This window comes from Schistocerca gregaria, chromosome 2, assembly GCF_023897955.1.
Source record: "Schistocerca gregaria isolate iqSchGreg1 chromosome 2, iqSchGreg1.2, whole genome shotgun sequence".
Lineage (NCBI taxonomy): Eukaryota > Metazoa > Arthropoda > Insecta > Orthoptera > Acrididae > Schistocerca > Schistocerca gregaria.
The window spans coordinates 916,140,859-916,168,341 of NC_064921.1; the positions used below are offsets into that span (position 1 = coordinate 916,140,859).

A 27,483-nucleotide genomic window follows, 5' to 3' on the forward strand; every position below is an offset into this window, starting at 1 on the left:
ATAGTTGAGATGCAATAGAATACTGAGTTACAGCCAAACATGTGAAAGTTGTGAAATCGGCTGTTGTGATCTTAGAAGATTGGAAGATGGGATGAACAACTGCACAGTTATCGTGATGTAGAAAAATGGGCACATTTCGTCACTGAGAATGTCGAAATAACTCCACGGTAAGTCGTGGTGCGAAATGGTTCAAATGGCTCTGAGCACTATGGGCCTTAACATCCGAGGTCATCAGTCCCCTAGAACTTAGAACTACTTAAACCTAACCAACGTAAGGACATCACACACATCAATGCCCGAGGCAGGGTTCGAACCTACGACCGTAGCGGTCTCGAAGTTCCAGACTGAAGCGCCTAGAACCGCTAGGCCAAGTGGTACGAAAAAACGCTCAACAAATTACAGAATCACTTCCATCATGAACCACACCCTCTACACATTGCTTGTCAACCGCCTCACTGGGCCGACGATACACACCTTCTATCATGTAAAAAGAGACAAATTCGTTGCATTACGCTGTACTCCTCCTGTCAGCTAGTGTGCAATACCCGCTTTGTTTGGCCTTTGCAAGGTGCAGGCCTCCAAATTACAGCTCCTTTCACAACGCTCGTTGAGAGACCTGAGACAGATTTTCGTTCACTGACTGCAGCAATATCTGTCACGTTTGAAATCAGCTGCCAGAGACAAGCTGCATCACTCGTCTTCATTCCCTGTGAACTACAGCCGTTACGAGGCCGTATTACATGGCTTGATACACCAACAAACCAGGCAGCTTCATTCATGCTTTGGTCATGGACACGTCTTAACACGATAATCCGTTCTGCCATTCCGTCTAGTCTCCAGGTCGATACATATTGTTGCACTGACTCCACACAACTGACTGGCACATAAGCATGACTTCACTATCTTGACTTATGTCAGCAATGGAGCGTTTACACGACTGCCTTGTGCCAATTTTGAATCACATAGAGAGTGACACAGTGGCCATTACCTCTGGGTTTTATGCATCCCACAACACCTTCAAACACCACATGCAACATTTTCATATTCTCTCGCTCGCTATGTGGCAACTAATAGTCCTACAGAAAAGGAAGACGTGTAGTCACTGAGCAGTCGGCGAGGTGCGATATTCACTCTGCCAGTTAGACATGAAGAACTCGAGGCCACTGAGTGCGGTGTGATGCCTACTGTGGCAGGTGGAGGGCGTGTGACCAGTGAGTGCAATGTGGTAGTTATTCTGGCAGATGGACATAGGATACCAGGTGGGCAGAGTGCATTGCGGTACTGAATCTGGTAAACGTACATAGACAACAGGGGACTATGTGAGTGCAGTGTGGTGCGTTCTCTGGCAGATGGATATGGAGGGCATGCAGCCAGAGAAAGTAGTGCGGTGCTTACTCTGGTAGTTGGACATGTCGCCGGAAAGCGTAGTACATTAGTTACTCTGACTCAGTGGCTTCCAACCTGGAAGCAATTGCCGTCTGAAGGGTAAAATGAAATTTTCTGACGGGTGAAAAGAAAAACGAAACTAAACTAAAAGATCGTTACCAATGTCAGTATTTCGTAAGCCTGTAAAACTGCTTACACAATAATCATATTTTTTCGAATATTAACATTAATGTATGTCCCAATGTGGCGGAGGTTACAAATTGTTAAACGAATGTATAAACAACAGCTTCCTCACATAGTCGTACAATTATATCACATACGCTGAAATATCTCATGAAAATGCTCTCTTCTAGTTGTTCCTGCAATAGACTGGATATTGTTTCATTATTCAGTTTGTAGCACTAAACGAACTCATTGACAACACACGTAACAGAAACTATGTAATGACTGCTACGCTACTGTAGGGTCTACACTTTAATATTATTATTAGTATTATTACTAATGGCAGTTGAAACACACAAAACATTGGCGGCCTGAGGTCATACATTTTCTGCCAGTTCACAAGTAAGGAATTCAGCAATGAAGTGATCTACGTTGGCGCCGATGGCGACACCGACAACGTGCTGACATGGGGAAAGTTTCCAACCGATGTGTCATACACCAGCAGCAGTTGACCAACGTTGCCTGATGAAACGTTGTTGTGAAGCCCCTTGTAAGGAGGAGAAATGCGTACCATCACGTTTCGGACTTTGATAAAGGTCGGATTGTAGCCTATCGCGATTGTGGTTTATCATATGGCGACATTACTGCTCGCGTTGGTCGAGATCCGATGACTGTTAGCACAATATGAAATCGGTGGGTTCAGGAGGGAATACGGAACGCCGTGCTGGATCCCAACGGCCTCGTATCACTAGCAGTCGAGATGACAGGCATCTTATCCGCGTCGCTGCAACACATCGTGCGGCCATGTCTCGATCCCTGAGTCAACAGATGGGGACGTTTGCAAGACAACAACCATCTGCACGAACAGTTCGACGAGGTTAGCAGCAACATGGAGTGTCAGCTCGGAGGCCATGGCTGCGGTAACCCTTGACGCTGCATCACAAACAGGAGCGCCTGCGACGGTGAACTGAACGACGAATCTGGGTGCACGAATGACAAAACGTCATTTTTTGGGATGAATCCAGGTCCTGTTTACAGCATCATGATGGTCGCATCAGTGTTTGGTGACATCGCGGTGAACGGACATTGGAAGCATGTATTTGTCATCGCCGTACTGGCGTATCATCCTGCGTGATGGTATGGGGTGCCATTGGTTACACGTCTCCGTCATCTCTTGTTCGCATTGACGGCACTTTGAATAATGGACGTTACATTTCAGATGTGTTACGAACCGTGGCTCTACCTCTAATTCGATCCCTGCGTAACCCTACATTTCAGCAGGATAATGCACGACCGCATCTTGCAGGTCCTGTACGGGCCTTTCTGGATTCAGAAAATGTTCGGCTGCTGCGCTGGCCAGCACATTCTCCAGATATCTCATCAAATGAAAACGTCTGGTCAATGGTGGCTGAGCAAATGGCTGGTCATAATACGCCGGTCACTACTGTTGATGAACTGTGATTTCTCGTTGAAGCTGTACCTGTACACGCCATCCAAGCTCTGACTCAGTGCCCAGGCGTATCAAGACCGTTATTACGGCCAGAGGTGGTTGTTCTGGGTACGGATTCCTCAGGATCTATGCACCCAAATTGCTTGAAAATGTAATCACATGTCAGTTCTAGTACAATTGTCGAATGAATACCCGTATATCATCTGCATTTCTTCTTTGTGTAGCAATTTTAATGGCCAGTGGTGTAGTGTCTGACTATTCAGGGGAAATTACTTCAGAAAGGTTGGGAATCACTGCTCTAGCAGATAGAGGGCTTGCAGGCAGACCGCGCAGTGTGGTACTGACTCTGGCAGTTGTCTTGCAGAGCATGTAGCTGGTGAGTGCAATGCGGTACTTACTCTGGCAGTTGGACATGGAGGGCATGCGGAAGCTGAGCGAGCCGGACAGCGGGTCGGAGGCGGCGCGCTGCAACGGGTCGAGAGGGCTGCCGAAGTGTCCGGGCAGGAAGGGGCGCTGGCCGAAGGCGAAGGCGTGGAACTGCTGCTGCTGCCCTAGGAGAGAGCACAGCACTGCCGTCAGACGTGCAACCTGCTCTAGGATGCTACCACCGGCCGGCCATCCGCCGCCGCGACTCACCTCTCCACTTAGGCTATCTGGAGGCACAGACTCAGGTTTCTGAAACTCTTATTTTAAACAAACGAAGGAGTCTATGGGCTGAAACCCCAGCTGCACCAAGTCTTCATGGCCTATTCTGTTAAAGCGCAAGGAACCTACATTCTCCGAAAGCTCCACCGATTAAGAATGTAATTTTGATTTCTTTATAGACGTATTGGGAGTAGCAGCGATCACAATGAGCAGCAATAAAAGGTTATGTAGTACAGTCTTAATCGAATAAAATACTTTTATTAGCAAGTGGTGACAGGTTCGAACCCGATGTGGATCATCCACGGAGCATTCTCCAGTTATGACGTGTGGACACAATGGCGCGGAGCAGTAACTGCGGATATCACCGACTGACGTCGACATCAGTGGGTGGTATCCACAGTTCCTGCTCCGTGCCAACATCCCCACACCTCATCACTGGAATATGGACAGAGGATGATCCACATTGGGACGAAACCGGTCAATACTTATGAATAAAAGTGTTTCACGCGTTCGAGACTTTATGTATGTAGGCAAGTGGTGATATTCAGCCGCCAAATAATTGTTGAAATTCATGAGGAAACCTTCACCTGTTATTTAGTTTGCATAGTTTGCTACAAGTTTCGGACAGTGACCATTATCAAGATTAGCTTGCATAAACGGCAGGGAAGTTATACCATAATTTGAACAAAAGAAATTATGCCAGCTCAGTCTGATAACGGTGACAGAAACTAGTAGCGAATTATGCTACGTAGAAATTAAAAGGAAGGTCAGCGTTGGCCGTAATATTGACAGCAGAATCGATTTTCGATCACATGGTGATCATCTTCAGTGGTGTACAAATTAAACTCAGACACTGGTATCAAGTTATCAATAACCAAAACTGAGAAGCGATCACAATAACTGAAACCGCTGTTTGCATTCACCTATCCACCTATTCACCTATTCACTCCATGGATCGCCAATCAATGTCAACTGAAGGTCGCACCATGAATTTCAACAGCGACTAGACTGTTCTGTATAATATTCAGACAATTTTGATTTATGTGAGCAGCCCCCTTAGATTGTTTCCAGATGGCGCTGTAATTTCATCAGACGAACAATTACAATTACAAAATGATCTAGAGAGAATTTCTGTATGGTGCGAAAAGTGGCAATTAGCACTAAACACAGAAAATTGAGAGGTCACCCACATGGCTACTAAAAGAAATCCGGTAAATTTTGGGTATACGATAAATCGCACAAATGTAAGGATTGTCAATTCGACTAAATGCCTAGGAATTACAATTACGAGCAACTTAAATTGGAAAGACTACATAGATAATATTGGGGGGAAGGCGAAACAAAGACTGCGCTTTGTTGGCTGAACACGTAGAAGATGCGACAAACCCACTAAAGAGGTAACCTACATTACACTTGTCCGTCCTCTGCCGGAATACTGCTGCGTGGTATGGTATCCTTACCAGGTAGGATTGACGGAGAACATCGAAAAAGTGCAAAGAAGGGCAGCTCATTAAATGTTATCGCGCAATAGGGGTTAGAGTGTCACTGATATGATACGCGAGTCGGTGTGGCAGTCACTGAAACCCAGGCGGTTTTCTTTGCGGTGAGATCTATTTACGAAATTTCAATCACCAACTTTCTCTTCCTAATACGAAAATATTTTGTTGACACCCGCCTACGTAGGGAGAAATTATCATCATAATAAAATAAGAGAAATCAGAGCTCCAACGGAAACATTTAAGTGTTTCTTTTTTCCCAAGCGCCATTCGAGAGTGGAATGGTAGAGAAGTAGTATAAAAATGGTTCGATGAAACCTCTGCCGAGCACTTAAGTTTGAATTGCAGAGTAAGCATGTAGATGAAGATGTATTCGCCTTGTTACCCCAGCTATCATTAATCGTGTGAAAATACTTTCTCAGTACTTCCGTGTCGTTCTTTTCAGGGGGGTTGTGTGGTTGCTGGACCTATGCTCTCATGCGTTTGCTTGCCGTGGATGTGACTGCCAATGACTGACTGGCCTGACCACCACACATTCGGGTTCTCATAATTGTTTAGTGGCACCTGAAGATGAAGCTTCATGCTACGAAACTAGTTGCGGAATAAATTTTAAAAAAATTTCTGGCATCTGAAGTAAATTTTTATTCTATAAATGTGTTCCTCATTTCCGGATGTTCACTTGATCAAACAGTTTGATCATGGCAGTGACAAAGCCTCTAACGTTTAATCTAAAAAAAACACAGGCTAATAGAACAAACCTTAGACGAAACAGGTGTATTGTCGTGCATTGTGGTTGCTTTCGCTTCTATGATAGCTCGGCATAGCGTCGTTTCCCAGCGCTTCCACTGCATTCAGTGAACCAACACGCGATGTGCAAAAAAAAGCTCTGAGCACTATATGACTCAACTGCTGTGGTCATCAGTCCCCTACAGCTTAGAACTATTTAAACCTAACTAACCTAGGGACATCACACACATCCATGCCCGAGGCAGGATTCGAACCTGCGACCGTAGCAGTCGCACGGTTCCGGACTGCGTGCCTAGAACCGCGAGACCACCGCGGCCGGCACGCGCTGTGCATCTCGACCAACTGTTCATCCAACTTCCCTTTATTTCAGTTAACGTATAAGTATCACAGCCAGGAAAACAAATTCAAACGGAATCAAGCAGTACTAAATGAAAGCCTGTGGGCGAAGAATAAATTGGGAGTTACGGTTGTCAACAGCAAACATCGTGAGTAAGTGAAACAAGTTTGTTTCCAAACAAGACATACCCGCATAACGTAGACAACTGCACTATACTGCCAGCTTTTTTTTCAGCGTAATAGAGATACGACGAAAAATTGGAGTAATAAACCAATATAATGTAATTACTCTAGAGTAAGGCAACGAAGACCACGATCCCTATAAGAAAAATATGCCTGAACGACCATCAGAATATTGTGGGTTGTCTTCAGGATCACCCGGAACTCATAGAAAAAGGTGGCTAAGCCAAGCCACCCTAAACATACCACTAACAAGCAATATACGGACTCCATTTTGCAACCTGTACCACGCCAGTAACGAGCAACCCTTAGTGGCTCGCCACCACAGTTTTCTTTATCTTAAATATCTTTGTGGCTAATGCCCTTTTGGCATATTTATTATTTTAGAAATGACATATAAGTACAGTCAGTCCTTCACGATGATTCCGTACTTATACTCTATCATAGGTTTTTAGTCATATTTCTGTGACCATGCTATAGAATATAGACCATTCTGTGATTAAATTCTAAAGAAGGCACGCCTAGGAGTGTTGAAACCCAGTTAATTCGTTAAAATTAGTGACCTAGGGCTGTTTTTCTGTCAGTTGTAACTATTCACGGTCTATTAACGTGCAGCCATGTACAAAATTTTGTAATCGTAAAAGGTTCTTATTTGAAAAGAATATTACAACATATTTGTTTACAGTTGGCACAATGAGGCAGATGTTTGTGTAGCCTCTTCTCCTGACAGCGAGACAGGGGTTTGGTTAGGATCCACTCACGTTATGTCATTGGTGTCTCCTTTGAAGGTTCATTCTATTGTGTATACAATGCGCAACAGATTTAAATGGTTACATTTTCCAAACCTCGTAATTTCTACCTAGCACTATGTTTAAGATTGAAATTTGGTTAAAAGTTGCCTACAACCATCCTCTGTAACAGTGTAGAAGTGTGGTGCCCTGCGACGTAGCCTTCGGACTTGAAGACGCTTCAAACGGCACGGTGTTAACACTCACCAAAGAAAGGGCACGCGTCTGACGATCATGTTACCTGTAAAGTGGGTTAGTGATGTCATATGGACACCATATTTCACTACAATAAAACTGCTAAGCGTCCCACTAAGACCGTCGATAGCACCAACCTATCGTTACTGATCATTTGCAAACGTACCTGTACAGACTGGAGTACCAACCGCCTGCAGGCAGGTTAGTCTGTTGGTCTTTCGCCGCTGAACTGCTGCTCTTACGCTTGGTAGTAGGCCATCCGGAACAGAAGGATGTCAAAGGATTGCCGGTCTTCAAGCACCTAGGGCGTCGTCTATAAAGGCTATGCAGGTGCATTTTTGAAATTCTCAGCGTAGTTGGATGGGTGTCACCGAGGGTTTAGCCGAACTGGATGATCTTAGAGAGACCCTTTGTCGTTTTATTCACGCATGTATCTATGTCGCAATCCCCGTGATCAAAACACAGGGGAATACAAAACACGAGCGTTGAAAAGCCTAAGCATCCTTAGCTGCTTCGGATCAGTTTCAAATTTCGTCGAATGGTGTTGAATGGTTCCTAGTGGTTCCAACTTCTACATGAGAGCTAAAATTCGGTCGCTCTGCGCTCCAAACGGTTGCGATCATGCAATCACCTTCAATGAGGATGCAGCATCAACATGTCCTCAGAGGAGATTGATACGCTGCAGAGTGTCAACAGTGTCAAAGGCTGTGAAGAACGTAATCCTACTGTTCATCGCACTCGAACTGTCGATTTAGAACGCGAAATGTTTGGGAATGAATGCCCTAGGAAACGAGGTGCTGCCTTTTCGTGTCTGTTGTGAGCGAAGGTGTGTCTGGAACGTTACCCACAAGAAACCCGCGTGATTTAACGCTTGGAGATCCCGTTCTGACCTCCATCGCAGAGGCGTTGAAAGAGGGGTGAAATGTGGGTAAGAGGGGTTTTGACGACCTCCCGAGCATGTGACACGTCCGTGGTGACATTGGGAAGAAATGTGGTGAAATTTTGTTCCAAGGTGACCTCATTAACTCATTTTACACGTTACAAGGACTTCTGTGCTGTGGCCATTTATTTAATTTATTTATTTATTTATTTTTACATCTGTCGAAACGTTGCTGTTTGAAACGTCGCCAAGCAAGACGGTGATGTCTCATGTCTCAGTGCGCCACGCTTTTGCCCTATTAGAGAACAAGGTTGCACGCAGGCACTTCGGAAAAGTGATTATGTTGCGCACTGTAGTTCCATAACGATAAAAGGAAACGAAGTCGGTGCTGTAATTCAGCTATGAACGTTAGAAAAAGCCTGCTTATGTCAGAAAATTTATCACGTTGTCCGCTATAACTAAGCGAAAACCGCACAGCAATGTAAACACTCTTTCGAATATATCTAAGGTATCCCGTTTCGTCATGAGACTCAAGCAGCAACAGCATTAATTCCTAATGCGGAAACAAAGACTTTGTGATCTCAACTCAGTTATCAAGATAGTTGATGAACTGCACGATGACATTAATGAATAGTTAACGTACAATGTGGGCACTATTTCAGCCATTGTCAACGGAATTTTAAAACGAAGCGTTCTCCCCATGCCCATTGCTTCTTACCCACATTCCTGCAATTTCTGTTCAAGGATCGTACGAAGGTCGGTGTTTTGTGATCCTGTCGTGTTATAAGACGGTGACTTAAAACAAATTGGCATTTAAATGTAAACATTACATTTATCCAACACTGTAATCTTTATTGAAAATACCATCTAAAATATTTTCACGTCCAAAGAAGAAAATTCCTGCAAACATGGTCTCTCTTGCAATATCTTCTTCAGTTGCCTATAATTTCTAAACAACTCACAGTTTTTTTTTAAAAAAAAAGAAATATTCAGCTCAAATTTCACGGAAAAGTTGGTGATTTTAGAAAATAGAGAAATACATCAAAAAACTGGAAATTAAAAAGAACTCGAGCATTTCCAGTACGAAGTATTATTTAAACTTTAGCACAAGAAAAGACATAAAATAGCGAATGTTTACCTGCTTTGGGCGTGCATTATATGTGGAAGAATTAATAATTAAATTCTTGTGTGATTTAGGGATTTGTGGGGTGCAAAATTTAATATACAAAACTGCCAGCCCTGGCAGAAACATAGCTCCAGCGATGCTCGGTGCTCAGTCGAACTGAGCTTGGTGGACAGATGGGGGTACTTCATTACGTGCTGATACAACTCTGTACCATAGTTCATTCATTCTGTACCTGGCAGAAACATAGCTCCAGCGATGCTCGGTGCTCAGTCGAACTGAGCTTGGTGGACAGATGGGGGTACTTCATTACGTGCTGATACAACTCTGTACCATAGTTCATTAATCGTAGTGCCTGGTGAGTGGTGGTACTCCAGTCTCTCGGCAAACCATGGCCAGGTGTTTTCAATGGGTAAGAGATTTTGAGAACGTGCTGGTCAGGGAAACACTCGAACAACCGCGTCGAGGTAGGTCAGGACAGCTCCAGCAACATGAGTTTTGGAGTTATCTTCTTGAACGATAACTTCACCGAGATCTGGAAGCTGTGACTTAGCCACTGGGCTCCACATCTCATAATTGTAGCCGTTGTCGTCCAAATTACGGACTATATGTACAGAAGTGATCGTGTTGAGTACCCGACGGTACTCTACCCTATTATATCAGGTGATGTACCCGCAAGACTATGCCAAATGCTATACGGCAACGTTCATTCGTCTCCGAGCCCACACAGACAGACAAGTCCATACTGATGCTGTATGCAGACCCGAGTGACGCCTAAAGAACGACGTAGTTCCGCCATGGTATGGCCAGTGTTGTCGCTGGATGCAACACTGTCGAGGAACTTCTCTGCACTACTCGTCAAGGGAAACAGCAATAATGGCCGCTGTGTTATAGTCCATGGTGCTCCAGACGTCGCACGGTTCGTGTGGATACTTGTCTAGCTGAAGTAACCTATTTCCTGACTCAGGGAATCTGACATAGCTAAACGATCCAGCATGAACGAAATTATGTCTGTCCTCTCGAGCGCTAGTCGCGTGGTGCCACTGAAGTTCTGAGTGGCACTTAGATAAAGCCCTTCTAAATGCATCGCATCCTTTCTACTGTCGTATTCCGACACAGGACAATCAACATTCAAATGAGATTTCTAAATAAAAAACTCCCTTCGTAATCTTTCATTACATTCAGAATGTGGGTGTCGTTATTGCAAACTACTTTTGTGTGGTGGCGCTGAAATGATAATCAGCCGTATACGTGGGGTTATTGATAATTATGTCTGGGATTTAGAAGACTACTGAATGAAAACTAAATGACAGGCTGGAAAATGGCATTTGTCAGTAGCTAGAGCATCTCTAAATTTCGATTCATAATATGCCCTGTGGCTTATCTGCAGAGCATACCACTAGCAGACAGTTAGAGGGCCCATAACGTCAATTAAAAACTTGAAGAGATCCGCTGTCCACTAATATGAATCTGTTTTATGTATGTCTTGTAGTTTTCCCACAGTTGTGTTTTTGAACCAGTGGCGCTCCTTTTACCGCCGTTAACTATTTTGTATTTTAAGCTGTGTTTTGAAGTTATCTATATAAAATAAAAGATGTTAAGTATTTAAGCTATCTTCAAAGTGCCGACGACAATATTGTAATTATCAAGGGGTAACAATAACCCAAAGAAATTTTTGTGTAATGTTCATAGTCCTACCTAGATTGTTCTGAACAGAATGGATGTTCGACGTTCATTTATAAATCTGTATATTGTCCTGATGCTCTGTCTATTGGATGTCGCACCTTGATGTAAGTGTGAGTTGTTTTATATTAACAGTACCAGAATAAAATAAGCCTTGATATTCATTCAAGTACTTTGAGAGACTCTGCGTAGGTCCCTCTTAAAGCAGAAGCTATTTTCGTAAATAGTGTGCTTAGTAACTGTACTAGCTGATGCTCGTGTGGAAGTGTTGTAATGTCAACGCGAATATTTTGTGTCGCCAGTGAGTGGGAATTAACGATTGTTTCCCCAGAAATGACTTTTAACTGAGAAAAGACTTATTATTATATTGTGAATTATTATTATATTGTGAAATGACAACAATATATTTTATTATTTTATAACCAGTTTCCTACAAAGAATAACCACAAAGCAAAAGGTAATACCACTAAAAGAGTGTATTGGCTTTGTATTGTCTATGGAATTCTTCTTTCTTTTGTTCTTCTTCTCTATGTTGTATGAAGCGGATGAGATCGAAGATAAGCTGAGGTCTGTTCTTTTAAATATTGTAAAAGGTAGTCGTAAGTGGTCAAAGGAAAAATTTACTAAATGGAATTCTAGTGTACAGACTTTTATTTGTAACTAAATAACCAACTACAAATGTTTCAGATTTGTGTCTGCAGTAGTCCAGACTATGCTTTGTTTGCCACCATTATGCGAGCGTATGGAGAAGTAATTTTAAAGTGCAGAAAAAATCAGACACTAATTCTTTATATCGATTATACAGCATTTGAACTTCGAGGACAAGAACCTACAGGAATTTATTACTTTTCTATTGTAAAAGTGAAGATAACATTCAGTAGAACAATCTTAGACTTTACGTAATGAAATAATTTTATGGCTAGTGTGTAAGACTAATTTTTCCAAAACTAATTCATCAGCAACTTTAAATAGAAATATTTACGACGCTAGTGTTATTGTGGTTAGATGTGGTGGTATGATATATTAGTTATTTGGTGCATACATTTTAATGTCAAGTATGGAATTATTGAAACTCGATATAGTTGGGCTCGCAGCACATAAATAAGAATTGTCAGATCTTATTTCTTTCTTTCAAATAATACTGTTATTCTTGCTGCTACATTTTCACATGTTTTGCAATAACACTTACACACCACAACACACACCACAACAACATTAAATATAACTCCAAATTACCCATTACAATGTGGACTATTGGTCGACTTTTTGGAGTGTTGGTAATTTTAGTATCTGCAAACGAGAACCCGCTTCATTCGATCGTAATATACGAAGTGCGATGTTTTATAACGGTAAACAGTGCAAAATGTATTTACGTGTTTAAACTCGGTCTTAGTACTACCATACAGAGACAATGCTATATCAGTAGCTTTGACTTAAGCCTAATTCAAGCCTAATTTGACATTCATTATTCAGCAAGGCAAAGATCATACAGAATAAGAATATCAGTATTTTTCCGAGTTAGAAAATACTACTTTTCCTCCCATGGTATTACCGAAGGCATTTCTAAATACTTTTCCATTTCATTTAAGTAACTAAGCAGCCTTCGTAGGCTGTCTGGAGAAGATGATGTCGTTTATCGTCTAGTAAAGACATCAGAAGATCAAACAAGTTGTAAAACGACTTAGAAAAGAAATCTGTACAGTGCGAATATTGGCAATGGATTCTAAATAATTAAAAATGTGAGGTCATCCCCATGAGTGCTAAAAAGTAATCCGTTAAACTTCGGTTGCACGATAAATAGATCAAATCTATAGGCCGTAAATTCGACTAAATACCTAAGCAAGTTGAAGTGGAAAGAACACATAGAAAACGATGTCGGGAAGGCGAAACAAAGACGGCGTTTCGTTGCCGGAACGCTTACAAGATACAACAGATCTACTAACGAGATCGCCTACACTACATTCGTCCGTCCTCTATTGGAGTGCCGGCCGGAGGAGCCGAGCGGTTCTAGGCGCTACAGTCTGGAACCGAGTGACCGCTACGGTCGCAGATTCGAATCCTGCCTCGGGCATGGATGTGTGTGATGTCCTTAGGTTAGTTAGGTTTAATTAGTTCTAAGTTCTAGGCGACTGATGACCTCAGAAATTAAGTCGAATAGTGCTCAGAGTCATTTGAAACATTTTTTTTTTCTTTTGGCGTGGGATCCTTACCAGATATGGTTAACAGAGTACGTTGAGAAAGTTCAAAGGGCAGCGCGTTTTGTATTATCGAAAAATAGGGGAGACAGTGGCACGGACATGATACAGGACTCGGTGTGGGAATCAGTAAAACAAAGGGGTTTTTCGTTGCGGCGGCATCTTCTCATGAAATTTAAATCTTGTCATGAAATTTCAGTCACCTCGGAATACGAAAATATTTTGTTGTCACCGTCCTTCATAGGGAGAAACGATCGTCGTAATAAAATAAGGGAAATCAGAGCTCGGACGGAAAGATATAGGCATACGTTCTTGCCGCGCTCTGTTCGAGAGTGGCCTAATACAGAACTAGTGTGAAGGTAATTCGATGAACCCTCGGTCAGGCACTTAAGTGTGATTTACAGAGTAGCCATGTACATGTAGATGTAGAAGTAGGCAGTAGGCTACATGGCGTAAGTCACAAACCCCAGAGGAACTTGTACGACTTGTATTCCGAAAGTAATGTCCGATCGGTGGCGAAATGGAAACCACAGTAGAAATCCGATAAAGCTTTACATAGGTGTGTTAGACAATGTCTCTAGTAGGCTTTTGGAGTGCTTCAAGTCTGTCTTTTCAGTTCTGAGCGCCCAATGACCACATCGAGACGCCTAGAAAACAGTGTCTTCCACCAAGTATGAGTGCGCGTGAGAGATTTCACCCGTTCTGATGCAGCCCACACAACTGTCAGGCATTTCCTTCTTCATGACGATTCTCGGCCGTACTCTACAGGTGCAATGAGGACACCCCTACAGCGTTTTCGATGGGTAGTGTTTGATCTCCCTCCATAGAGCCCACACTTTGCTCCCTCTGATATTCATGTCTGCTGACATGAACCGTTGCGAATTGCAGGTCAGCAGAGAGAATCGGTGAAAAGTGTAGGCGGCTGCTTTCTATGACGAGGGTATTGGAAATTTGGTACAACGCTACGACAGATGCCTAAGATGGAGCTCCGACTATGTACAGACATTGCTGGAAGATGTGGCTAACTATCGCCTGTAAAACAATTTTGATTTTCATTGTGGTTTCCATTTCGCGACCGATCGGGCCACACTTCCGGAATACGCCTCGTAAAATAACAATGGCAATTTAACATTTATTGCACGCCATCTTCATGGTGTCAGCATTTTAATGGCCAAAATGAATTAAAACCAGACGCAAAGGGGAATTTGTTCAGTATGTAGGGAAGGAAGTAATACTAAAGCCTGTCGCATCAAGTTGAAATGGAATTGATTCGTTACTAGCAAAGTGGTGCTTATACATGTTGCAACTGTCCTATGGCGTTAGTAAAGATTTCCTCGTATGCTACACGGGCGGAAGAAGAGTAATGATTGACAATAGGAGCCTTTTATAGGCGTTTGATAAGTGCAGAAGCTGGCGTCTAGGCTAGCCGAGCTCCTCTGTAATGGCCGCGCTGGCGGGGCCTGGGAAGGGTTAGGAGGGCGGCCGGGGTGAGCACAGAGGCGAGCGGGCAGTAATTGCGGCGCTACGGCGCGGTATCGGCTGCGGCTGCGGCTCGCGGCTCGCCTCAAGACATCTTGTGGACAGCCCCGCCACCGCCGCCGCCGCCGCCGCCGCCGCCACCGCCGAGGAGCTGCCCCCAGCATCGATTGTCGCTCGAGGGCCACACCACTTGCTGTAGCTGGAGGAGACCCGCTAAGAGGCCCTATCTCTGCATGCTGGTTCACGGCGAAAGGTGCACACAAAGCTTAATCTTCGTCACACAGCTAAGGCAGCACTACTTTTCAAGGAACATATCGATCGTATATTAAAAGTGTATTTTATTACGCACTATTACGAGTGGCGTTCAATAAGTAATGACACACAATTTTTTTCAGGTTCACTTTTGACTGAAAAAAATGTGGAATTTTTTCTCGGTCATGGTGGATTATTCCCGCTTCAGCCAATACAATTACATGAATTTCCTGTAACTAGAGGCTCTATACGTAGCCTTCAAAGTGTCGTCTGCAACGGAGGCGCATTCCAGGCAGCGATCTAAGTTTTCTTTGCCAGGAAACCAGAGAGCTCGCAGAATGTCTACGGAGATCTGGCAGTGAACAAAAGCACGGTGAGTCGTTGGACGAGGCGTGTGTCATCGTCGCAGCAAGGTCGTGCAAACTTGTCCAGTCTTTCGCGTGCCGGCCAGCAGCAGAGAAGTGGAACGTGCGGACACTAATTGGAGGTGATCGATGGATCTCAGACATCTTGCTGCTCAGCTGGACGTCTCTTTTGGCTGTGCTGACACACTCGCATTCAGTTGGTGTGATCAAACGTGTGTGCCCGATGGATTCCTCACCACCCAATACTAGACCATAAAGACCGACGAAGGACCATCTCTGCAGATTTTCATGAGCTTTACGAGGTTGATCGTGACAGTATAGTGCCGATCATCGTCACAGGCGATGAAAGATGGGTTCATCACTTCGAACCGGAAACAAAACGGCAATTTACTAAAGTCGCCACACCACGTCTCCTCTTACGAAAAAGTTGAAAGGCGCACCCTTACACTTGTGAGTGTACGATCGCGGTATCACGAGAAAACTGAGGATCCGCCAGAACCAGCCATAGCAGAACAAAAGTTCTGAGGGTAGCTTTAACATAAGCCGTAACCGGTAAATTAAAAATATTATTGCGATCTCGACTGTTGACTTTAACCTAAAGATAGCAACAGATCGCTGTACTCCACGGACAATGTTGTCTAAATTTATGGCAAAAGTTGCCGAAACGGTCTCCTTAAGATGTAAATATAACGAGTTAACAAACTGTCAATAACAGCAAAAACTTGGATGAATATCAATATATGATTCTTCGACTTGATACATGCTGTGACCCCATAGGAAAGAAGAAAGTAAGTGACGGGCTTGTCTATGTTTAACTGAACGGAAAACGTTACATTCGTTTCCGTGTGAACTTGAAATGTTTTGTTTTTGGTTAGGATACTCATGCAGTGACGTTAAACTGGCAGGCTGAATCGTACATTAAAAATAGAGAGTCGGCATATGATGGGTGAAGTGACCGCTATAGCAAGCATAATTCTACTAATACCAGCACTGCTGGTCCCTGTTTTGACCAGAACCAAGGTGAAATCTTTCTACATGTCGGTCAGGGGCCTGAAGCTCGCGTAGTAAATCGCTGAAACTGGTCGCCAAATAAAATAAGTTTGGAAAGTAGATGGCTGAAAGATGTTTCATTTGAAAACAGTCTCGATGGCTATGAAAAATTCATGTACAGTTGTTTGCCGGTCTCTGTCAGGACGTGATCATCTTCAGACGATTCATACCATGATGGCAGGTGGTGACGGTGAACGGAACACGTGTTATGACACAACGAACGTTCATGGAGTCATAACACATGCTCCGTTCACCTCCGCCGATTGCCATGACGATATAAATGAATCTGAGGACGGTAATATTCTGAACAAAACCGGTATCCACTACAAATAAATGATGTAGTGCGGTCGAGAATGTTTTTACACGAGAAATAAAAGTTACTGATCCTGTATCGTCTTTATAAAGATTTTGACGCAGGCCTTTAGGAGCCAGTGGACGGTAGAGTGCACTTTTTAGTTGTGTAGAATTTCATATCCAGTAGAGTGGTTAGAGTGGTTAGAGTTGCAATCTTTTTGGTCGTTATCTACAGGCATTTGTTACTGGTTGGGTATTAGAGAAAGTTTCTTCCACTTAGTTGGCTACTTTCGAATATTCATAGGGCTTTCAACTGTTATTTCATTATTTTGATGTTTATGTTATGTATGATTTCAAAACACTAATCTCTCTTCTTTCAGGCACCTGTCAGGCATGTTTCATGTATCGAATACCGTACTTGCTGTAACTTTCGTTGTAGGGTGGAACGACAGTTACGATTCCTACGGCATTCTGTTGCTGAAAAGTCAGAGAAAATGGTACAGTTGCACAATATCGTGTAGGACCACCGCGAGCGCGCAGAAGTGCCGCAGCACAACGTGGCATGGGCTGGACTAGTGTCTGAAGTGGTGGTGGAGGGAACTGACACCATGAATCCTGCTGGGCTGTCCATAAACCTGTAAGGCTGCAAGGGGGTGGAGATACCTTCTAAACAGCACGTGGCAAGACTTCCCAGACATGCTGAGTAATGTTCATGACTGGGGAGTTTGGTGGCCAGTGGAAGTGTTTCAGCTCAGAAGAGTGTTCCTGGAGCCACTCTGTAGCACCTCTAGACGTGTGGGGCGCCACATTGCCCTGCTGGAATTGACCAAGTCCGTCGGAATGCACAATGAATATGAATGGATACAGGTGATCAAACAGAATGCTTACGTACATGTTACAAGTCAGAGTCGTATCAAGACGTTATCAGGGCTCCCATATCACACCAACTGCACACTCACCACACCATTACAGAGCCTCCACCAGGTTGAACAGTTCCCTGCTGACATCCAGGGTCCATGGATTCATGAAGTTGTCTCCATATCTGTACACGTCCATTCGCAAGATACAATTTGAAACGAGACTCGTCCGACCAGGTGACAGTTTCCAATTATCAACTATCCAATGTCGGTGTAGACGAGCCCAGCATAGGCGTAACGCTTTGTGTCGTGCTGCCATGAAGGGTACACGAGTGGGCCTTCGGCTCCGAAAGCCCATGTCGGTGATGTTTCGCTGAATGGTTCGCACGGTGACACTTGTTGATGGCCTAGCATCGAAATCTGCAGAAATTTGCGGAAGGGTTGCACTTCTGTCACGTTGAAAGCTTCTCTGCAATCATCGTTGGTTCCGGTCTTGCAGGATCTTATACCGGCCGCAGCGATGTCGGTGATTTGATGTTTTACCGGATTCCTGTTATTCACGCCACACTCGTGAAATGGTCGTAAGGGAAAATCCGCCCTTCATCGCTACCTCCGACATGTGTCCCATCGTTTGTGCGCCGACTATAAGATCACGTTCAAACTCACTTAAATCTCGATAACTTGCCATTGTAGCAGCAGTAACCGATCTGACAACTGCGACAGAGACTTGTTGTCTTATACAGACATTGTCAACAGCAGCACTTTATTCTGACTGTTTGCATATGTCTGTATTTGAATATGCACGCTTATACCAGTTTCTTTTGCGCTTCAGTGTATTACTGATGAACGCTGGACAGGCACCTGAAATGAGACCGAATTTATTCAAACTGACGGCACATTCATGTGATAAACACACAAATTAATAAAACGTACATTGGAATAAAAAAGATGATTTTAACCCAGTCTCGCAGGTCAAAGCTAGCCTCCCGACCTTTATTGATGATGATGATGATGATGATGATGATGATGATGATGACGATGAGGTCCCATACTCCGAGGAGCGAGGGAACGCTGCAGGAGACCCGCACTGCCGATTAGGCAGGGTCGGAGCGGAGGTGGTTTGCCATTGCTTTCCTCCGACCGTAATGGGGATGAATGATGATGATGAAGACAACACAACAACACCCAGTCATCTAGAGGCAGGGAATTTCCCTGACAATGGAAAATTGTACTGAAATGCAGGAGGATCTGCAGCGAATTGACGCATGGTGCATGGAATGGCAATTGAATTTCAATGTAGACTAGTGTAATGTGATTCGAATACATAGAAAGATAGGTCCCTTATCATTTAGCTACAAAATAGCAGGTCAGCAACTGGAAGCAGTTAATTCCATAAATTATCTGGGAGTACGCATTAGGAGTGATTTAAAATGGAATGATCATATAAAGTTGATCTTCGGTAAAGCAGATGCCAGACTGAGATTCATTGGAAGAATCCTAAGTAAATGCAATCCGACAACAAAGGAAGTAGGTTACAGTACGCTTGTTCGCCAATGCTCGAATACTGCTCAGCAGTGTGGGATCCGCACCAGATAGGGTTGATAGAAGAGATAGAGAAGATCCAACGGAGAGCAGCGCGCTTCGTTACAGGATCATTTAGTAATCGCGAAAGCGTTACGGAGATGATAGATAAACTCCAGTGGAAGACTCTACAGGAGAGACGCTCAGTAGCTCGGTACGGGATTTTGTTGAAGTTTCGGTAACATACCTTCACCGAGGAGTCAAGCAGTATATCTCGCGAAGAGGCCATAAGGATAAAATCAGAGAGATGAGAGCCCACACAGAGACTTACCGACAATCTTTCTTTCCACGTACAATATGAGACTGGATTAGAAGGGAGAACCGATAGAGGTACTTAGGGTACCCTCCGCCACATGCCGTCAGGTGGCTTGCGGAGTATGGATGTAGATGTAGATGTAGATGTAGATGTAGACTCCTTCGGGAATCGAACCCTGGTCCCATGCGCAGGAAGTGAGAACGCTACCACTTTTTTGTCTTATTTTGTTCTATACTGTTCGTGGAATTTGTTCGGGGCGGATGTCCGATGACACCCGTTCAGGTTCTTCGTTGATCCGTTCACTCAGTTTTTTTTATGACAGATGGTAGCTAATCCTCTGCCCGAACACGGTGACCTACCGTGCCGGCGCCACTAGACGACGAGCTGTTTACTGAGTGTGCTTTTAATAGTGTGGCATTACAGAGAGAATGGTTCAAGTGCGCCTATAAATGTTTGCGCGTAAATGAGTAACTCTGCGAGGCAGTAAGTCGCGCAGTCTCGCGTGCATCATTCGCAGATTTTGTCTGCAGCTACCAGTAGGATCTCGCGGTACACCACGAAAGCTCCGAAAACGGGGAGTAGTAAACTTTTGTTAGCGTCTCGCAATTGCGCCGACACGTCAGCAGGTGCTGAAGCTGACAGTCAGCGGTACAGACGTACCGGGATTCGCGCGCTGAGCCGAGGAGTTAACAGAGCGGGCGCGCCCCTCGGTAAACACGCCATCGGGAGCGGCCTGGCGGGCTGCCCCCGGCTGTGCCGGAGGGGAGCCGCCGTGTCGAACACGGCGCAGGCGGCGCTGCTACGAGGTGCAAGTCCGGGCCCTCTGCGGAGATTAGGGCTAAGACTGCCGGCGCGCGTCTTGGATGCCATGCCGCGGCCTGCTCGCCCGGCTTTGTAGCTGCCAGCTATGTAGAGGAGCGCCGGCGCGTGCCTCGTACGGGCCACCCCGGCCTCCTGCGGGGTCCAGCTGCCGGGCGTCGCTCGTGTCGCAGGCGGCCGGTGCGCGTGGTAGCAGGTTCACCGCTTCGTACACTGTTGAGCCGAAACATGCCACTGCCAGCTGATTGCTGTTGGTGGCGTTTCGGACACGTGACACGGTAAGAAAAGTACATAAGCGGAGCAGAGACGACTGGAGAATCATTCTAGCAACGGTAGAAGCTCCAGATGTCCTAAGCGACTTTAACAAGAATGAAATTACAATTAAATAATTACAATGAAATGAATAGTCTTAGCGGCATCCAGGCGTTGATATACGTCAACGGGGACAGTTGAAAATGTGTGCTCCGGCCGGTACTCGAACCCGGGATCTGAGAATTCCACGCTCCAGCGGAGTATGCGCTGATATGAAACTTCCTGGAGATTAAAACTGTGTGCTAAGCCATGTCTCCGCATAATCCTTTCTTTCAGGAGTGCTACTTCTGCAGGGTTCGCAGGAGAGCTTTGTAAAGTTTGGGTGGTAGGAGACAAGATACTAGAAGAAGTAAAGCTGTGAGGACGGGGCATGAGTCGTGCTTGGGTGGCTCAGTTGGTAGAGCACTTGCCGTCGAAAGCAAAGGTCACGAGTTCGTGTCTCGGTCCGGCACACAGTTTAATCTGCCAGGAAGTTTCCGGGATCTCCTGCTTACATGGCAGACGCTCTATAAATCTGAGCCACCGCGGACACAGAAGGTAGTGCGACTGCAGGGACTTATCTCTAGCACGCCTCCCATGAGACCCACAAAAACGAAATGGCTCAAATGGCTGTGAGCACTATGGGACTTAACTGCTGAGGGCATCAGTCCCCTAGAACTTGGAACTACTTAAACCTAACTAACCTAAGGACATCACACACATCCATGCCCGAGACATGATTCGAACCTGCGACCGTAGCGGTCTCGCCGGCCAGAGTGGCCATGCGATTCTAGGCGCTACAGCCTGGATCGCAGGTTCGAATCCTGGCTAGGGCATGGATGTGTGTGATGTCCTTAGGTAAGTTAGGTTTAATTAGTTCTAAGTTCTAGGCGACTGATGACCTCAGAAGTTAAGTCGCATAGTGCTCAGAGTCATTTCGTAGCGGTCTCGCAGGTCCATACTGTAGTGCCTAGAACCGCTCTGCCACTCCGGCCGGCTTGAGACCCACATTTCCTGCTTATTGTCCCACACTGTATTCGTAGTGCAACTGCCCATTGCACTCATTACTCGCGGATTTATCTATTCAAATGTTTCAACTGGCTCTGAGCACTATGGGACTTAACATCTCAGGTTATCAGTGTGCTAGAACTTAGAACTACTTAAAACTAACTAACCTAATGTCACCACACACATCCATGTCCGAGGCAGGATTCGAACCTGCGACCGTAGCGGTCGCACGGTTCCAGACTGAAGCGCGTAGAACCGCTCGGCCACAGATGGATAGAGCTCATAAAGTAAACTTAAGTAAAAACATTGAAATGGAAAGAGATTGGCAGTTTGAATTAAGTCTTTCTTGTATGTGTAATTGCAGATTAGCTTATATCAGAAGTAACTTTAGCTACCTGAAAATTTAGGTTATGATGGACAAAGAGCCTTATGCCTGAAGCTGTATTTGCGGTATTAGTGGCCAGTCCTCCAAGACGGCTCAGAGTAAGTACTTCTGCACCACATATGCATTATCTGATTAAGTGATTCTGCTGAAGTAAGAATTATTGTTGAACGTTACATTTTATGTGAAGGACTGGCAGAAAATAACGAGAGAGGTAGGAATAATTCCGATACATTCTGTCTATAAATTGAAAAGCAAGCAAACGAGTTCCCACTAGTTCTACCTAACACTTTCACAGTGACCACCGACATGTTATTTCATATGTACGGAAGAGAAACATAGACAATAAATAGTTTGGACAAGAAGAAAATAGAAGCTTTCGAAATGTGGTGCTACAGAAGAATGTTGAAGATTAGGTGGGTAGATCACGTAACTAATGAGGAGGTATTGAATTGGATTGGGGAGAAGAGACGTTTGTGTCACAACTTGGCTAGAGGAAGGGATAGGTTGGTAGGACATGTTTTGAGGCATCAAGGGATCACAAATTTAGCATTGGAGGGCTGCGTGGAGGGTAAAAATTGTAGAGGGAGACCAAGAGATGAATACACTAAGCAGACTCAGAAGGACGTCACTTTCAGTAGGTACTGGGAGATGAAGGAGCTTGCACAGGATAGCTTAGCATGGAGAGCTGCATCAAACCAGTCTCTGGACTGAAGACCACAACAACAACAACAACAACAACAACAACAACAACATAACGGCCCATCGGCAGTGCGCTTTTAACCTAGTAACAACGCTGTTCTTAGACTGTCCACTGTATGTAATGAGAATACACGGAATACATAAATTAGTCACTGTTATAACTAACACAAGAATTACAAATCAACGAAATGTACATCAATCACCCCACTCTGCGCCGTAGTCGGGAATCTGATTCTTACTGTACTCGTGCGGCAGGTAAGCTGTTCTTCCGGGAAACGCAACTTCCACACCAGAAGCATTGCTGGCACTTTAGTTTACGTAGTATACACAACTCAAGGAATGAAAATAAACAGATGTGAAACAGAAGTCATAAGCAAATAGTACTTGAGTAAAGAAAACAATTAAAAACCGATTACACCTCGCAGGGGTTAATATAATGTCTATAGCAAAGAGAAAGGTCCTGGTAGCATCTGGTTACAAGACGAGTGGCGAAAATCTTGACATCTTATCGTATAAATATTTAGGACTTAGGTATCGATATGAAACGCTATAAATACATGAAGTGAGTATTAAGGAACGCCAATTGAAGTATCAGATTTGTAGGAAGATTTCCGGAAAAATGCAGTGCGTCTGTAGAGGAAATAGGGCACAAGACGCTAGTTCGACTAATGCTAGAATACTGCTTCAGTGTTTCGTGTCTTTATGAAGTTCGGATGACAAGGGCTGTCGAACGAATAAAGAGATGGTCTAGTAGGACATAACTAGATGGAATAGCGCACACGAAAGGGTAACGGAAATGTTCGAGGAACCTGAATGGGATTTCCTGCAAGTAATTTCTCGCGAAATCCTGTTGGATGAATTTATACAACCTGTATTCTAAGAAGACTGTACGGCCATTCTGCTGCCGCTATAGAGTATCTCGCGTAGGGATGACAGGAGAAAGACAACAGATGTTAGGGCAATTCCTGACGTGTGTAGATATTTCATCTCTCGTCCATAGGCTTTGACGGGTCTACCGGTACAGACCGCGTCATCCTCTGCAATGGTGTCATTGGATGTGGCATCTGGCGGGGCGGGGAGGAGACACTTTGTCAGCACACGGCTCTTCCGGCCGTTGTCATTTTTCGTGACCGGAAGCCGCTACTGCTCACTCGTTCAAGTAGCTCCTTGGCATCACGAAGCTGAGTATTTTTTGTTCCAATCCTCCCGCGAAGGAAAATTCACTGGCAGTACCGGAAATAGAAACAGAGTCCTCCGCAAGGCAGTCAGTCGCGCTGACCTCTCTACTTGCGAGGGAGGACATACTTACAGAAATACGATTACGCCTGGAATCGCTTTACGTATTTCAGTATTTCGGTTGAGTTGGACTTCCTCAGGCACATCAGAGGATGGAGTTGTATGACGTCAAAATTGGTCATATGAACTTAATAGCATCAATAAAACTGCTGAATGGATTATCCAGGAATTCCGCAGGTTGAGCATAAAACTTTTCCCTTATTATTAAAAAAATAATTAGAGAAAAATATGCTAGAGACGATACGTTACTGCAGTGCCTGTGTGGTTAGCTTGCAAGTCCGAAGAAATATTGCATCGTTCTTCTTAACAAAAGAGCACTGCAATATCGTATTTACCAGTTATCGATGCCAGGCAATAACTTCCATTTAAAATGGCCTCTTCTGTACGAGAATTACATAATGTGTGTACGAGTACAGGTTGTGATTCACAAACGATGACATGTGGAAGTATCGGCCTGAGTGAGTCGTACGCTGATAGTTGAAGCCATTAAGGCGACCGCTCGCGTAAAGTTGGAGATCCGCGATCGAGCCCCAGGGTGACACAAATTTTCATTTTCGTCATTCCCTTAGACTGCTGATGGTTCTTCGCATTCCAACTGCGAATACGTCTCATGTACGCAAGAAACAACTACGCGGTTTGCTGAAAATGGTAACCTAATTCAAGGTTTGTTAATGGATTCGCTTCAACAAGTCTACGCTATTTTGCAAAACGTAGCCTAACTCATGAAGTTTCTAAGGATGCAGCTCTACATGCGCTCTAAGAGCTTCTGATTTCTCCTCCTCTCTCTCCTTCTCTCATTCACACTTTCTCGCTCTCTCTCTCTCTCTCTCTCTCATTCACTCACTCACTCTCATGTCAAGGTAGGGCACTTTAGGAGTGCAGCTGTTACAGTGGCCTCTATGGTGGGGAAAGCGCAATTTGTTTTGTGGTACTATGAAACACGATCACCTATTAGGGTTCAGCGACAGTTCTGAGGTGCCTGTGTTCGAGATCTTCCAGAAGTGAACAGCGTGAAAAGATGGAATGAAAGGTTTAAGAGACTGGGAGTGTTGGAGACAAGGCTAGAAGCGGTAGACCTGGAGCGAGTACGACACGGGTAATGCGGTGTGTACAGCATTTCAGTGCAGTCCGTAGAAATCGACGGGTAGTGTTTCCAGAGAATCATACATACCTCAGTGCACTCTGATGTAGATTTCACACAAATAACTGCCTTTCCGTAAGTAGAAAGTGCAAACCCTGCAAGACTTGTAGCCAGATGATACGTATGGACGTGCCGAATTTGTTATGAACAAGTTGGGCGAATCAATACAGGCGGTGAGTACCCTAATACAGTTTTTTCCGATCGAGCGACTTTTCACATCTCCGGGAAAGTAAACAGGCATAAAGACCGAGTCTGGAGCTCGGAGAACCATATATCGTGGCACAGTAGCGCATCCCCCCCCCCCCCCCCCCCGCCAATACAGTCATTGAGCCGTACCTTTTCACTGAGCAACGATGTACCTCGACATGTAGGAATTCGACGTTACATCTCAGTCACAGGAATTTCAACCACAGGTAGCGTCCCAGCAAAGTGGAGCACCGCCACACGATGTGGCTGTTCTTGGATGAATGCTTGTCGGACAGATGGACAGGTATAAATGTTCCAACATCGTGGTCCCATGCTCGGTATAGAGAAACACACAATGAAAGTGAAGAGCAATTACGAGATTTGCTGACTGCAGTCGAGACCCTAATAAGAAAAGAATACTGATATAAAGTAAATCGACAATTGACGAAAGTAAAAAGGAATGGCAGAAATGAGAACAGCGAGAAGCTTAACATCAGGATTGGTGAGCACGAAGACGATGAAATGGCTCTGAGCACTATGTGACTTAACATCTGTGGTCATCAGTCCCCTAGAACGTAGAACTACTTAAACCTAACTAACCTAAGGACATCACAAACATCCATTCCCGAGGCAGGATTTGAACCTGTGACCGTAGTGGTCGCGCGGTTCCAGACTAGCGCCTAGAACCCCTCGGCCACCCCGGCCGGCTGAAGAAGATAAAGTTAAGTTATTCTGGTACACGGGCGGCGAAATAACTCATGATGGACGGAGCAAGGACATGAAAAGCAGACTAGCTCTGGCAAAAAGGACATTCCTGGTCAACAGAAGTCTACTAGTATCAAACATAGGTCGTAATTTGAGGAAGAAATTTTTGAGACTGTGCTGAGATAGGAAGTTCTGAAATATTTAGTGAGGGTTGGAACGTGTATCGGAAAGACAGATTAGAAACCTTAGTAGGTGGTGTCTTCATTTCAGTTGACAAAAATATTGTATCTACTGAGGTCGAAGTAGAGTGTGATTGTGAAGTTATCTGGACACGTTTAACATTGCCAGGGGAAATTAAGTTAATTGTGGGGTGTTATTACCGGCCACCAGGTTCCACTGTGACAGTTCTAGAATCATTCAAAGGGAGTCTACATTCTGTATCGCAGAAGTACCCGGTTCATGCTGTATTAGTCGGAGGCGACTTCAACCTCTCTGGATTCATTACAGGTGGTGCAGACAAGCCGTCTTGTGAATTACTTTTGAACACATTATCCGAAAACTGTCTTGAGCAGCTAAATCTACAGACAACGCGCAATGGAAATATTTTAGATCTGGTAGCCACGAACGGACCAGACCTCACCGACGGTGTCAGTGTTGAGACAAGGATCAGTGATCATGATGTTGTCATTACGATTATGGTTACGAAAGTTAAAAAGTCGGTCAAGAAGGCTAGGAGAGTATTCTTACTAGAAAGAGCAGATAAGCAGTTGTTAGCATCCCACTTAGTAAATGAATCGGCGGCATTTACTTCCGGTACGATGGACGTGGAAGAATTATGGGCAAATTTTAAACACATTGTAAATCACGCATTGGACAAGTATGTGCCGAAAACTTGGGTTACGAACGGAAAAGACCCACAGTGGTTTAACAGCGCAATTCGGAGAATCCTCAGGAAGCAAAAGCAGTTGCACTCGCAGTACAAGAAAGATCGGGAGAATGAGGACAGGCAAAAGTTAGTAGATTCGTGCTGCTATAAAAAGAGCGATTCGCGAAGCATTCAACCGCTACCACCGTCATATCTTAGCAAAAGATCTTGCTGAAAACCCAAGGAAATTCTGGTTTTACGTAAAACCGGTAAGCGCTTCGAATGCTTCCATCCAGTCACTCACTGATCAGTCTGGTCTGGCAACGAAAGACAGCAAAACGAAAGCTGAAATTTTAAATTTAGCATTTGAGAAATCTTTCAAGCAGGAGGATCGTACAAACATGCCGCCGTTTGAGTCTCGTACAGATTCCCGTATGGAGAACATAGTGATAGACATCCCTGGGATTGTGAAGCAGCTGAATGGGTTGAAAATAAATAAATCGCCAGGTCCTGATGGGATTCCAATTCGGTTTTACAGAGAGTACTCTACTGCACTGGCTCCTTACTTAGCTTGCATTTATCGCGAGTCTCTTGCCCAACGTAAAGTCTCGAGCGACTGGAAAAAAGCGCAGGTGACGCCTGTATATAAGAATGGTAGAAGGACGGATCCTCGGTTTGTTGCAGGATT

At 44.5% G+C, this 27,483-nt stretch overlaps 1 protein-coding gene across 1 annotated transcript in view; it reads right to left on the bottom strand.

Annotated features, from left to right (window-relative positions):
- LOC126336046 (protein lozenge-like) overlaps positions 1–27,483 on the bottom strand; it is a gene marked incomplete at its 5' end in the record, with an annotated part of 433,243 nt that overhangs the window by 131,746 nt on the left and 274,014 nt on the right. The window contains one exon of the mRNA XM_049999526.1: positions 3,397–3,567. Coding sequence (XP_049855483.1) covers positions 3,397–3,567 — 171 coding nt within the window. The remainder of the gene's footprint in view (positions 1–3,396; positions 3,568–27,483) is intronic.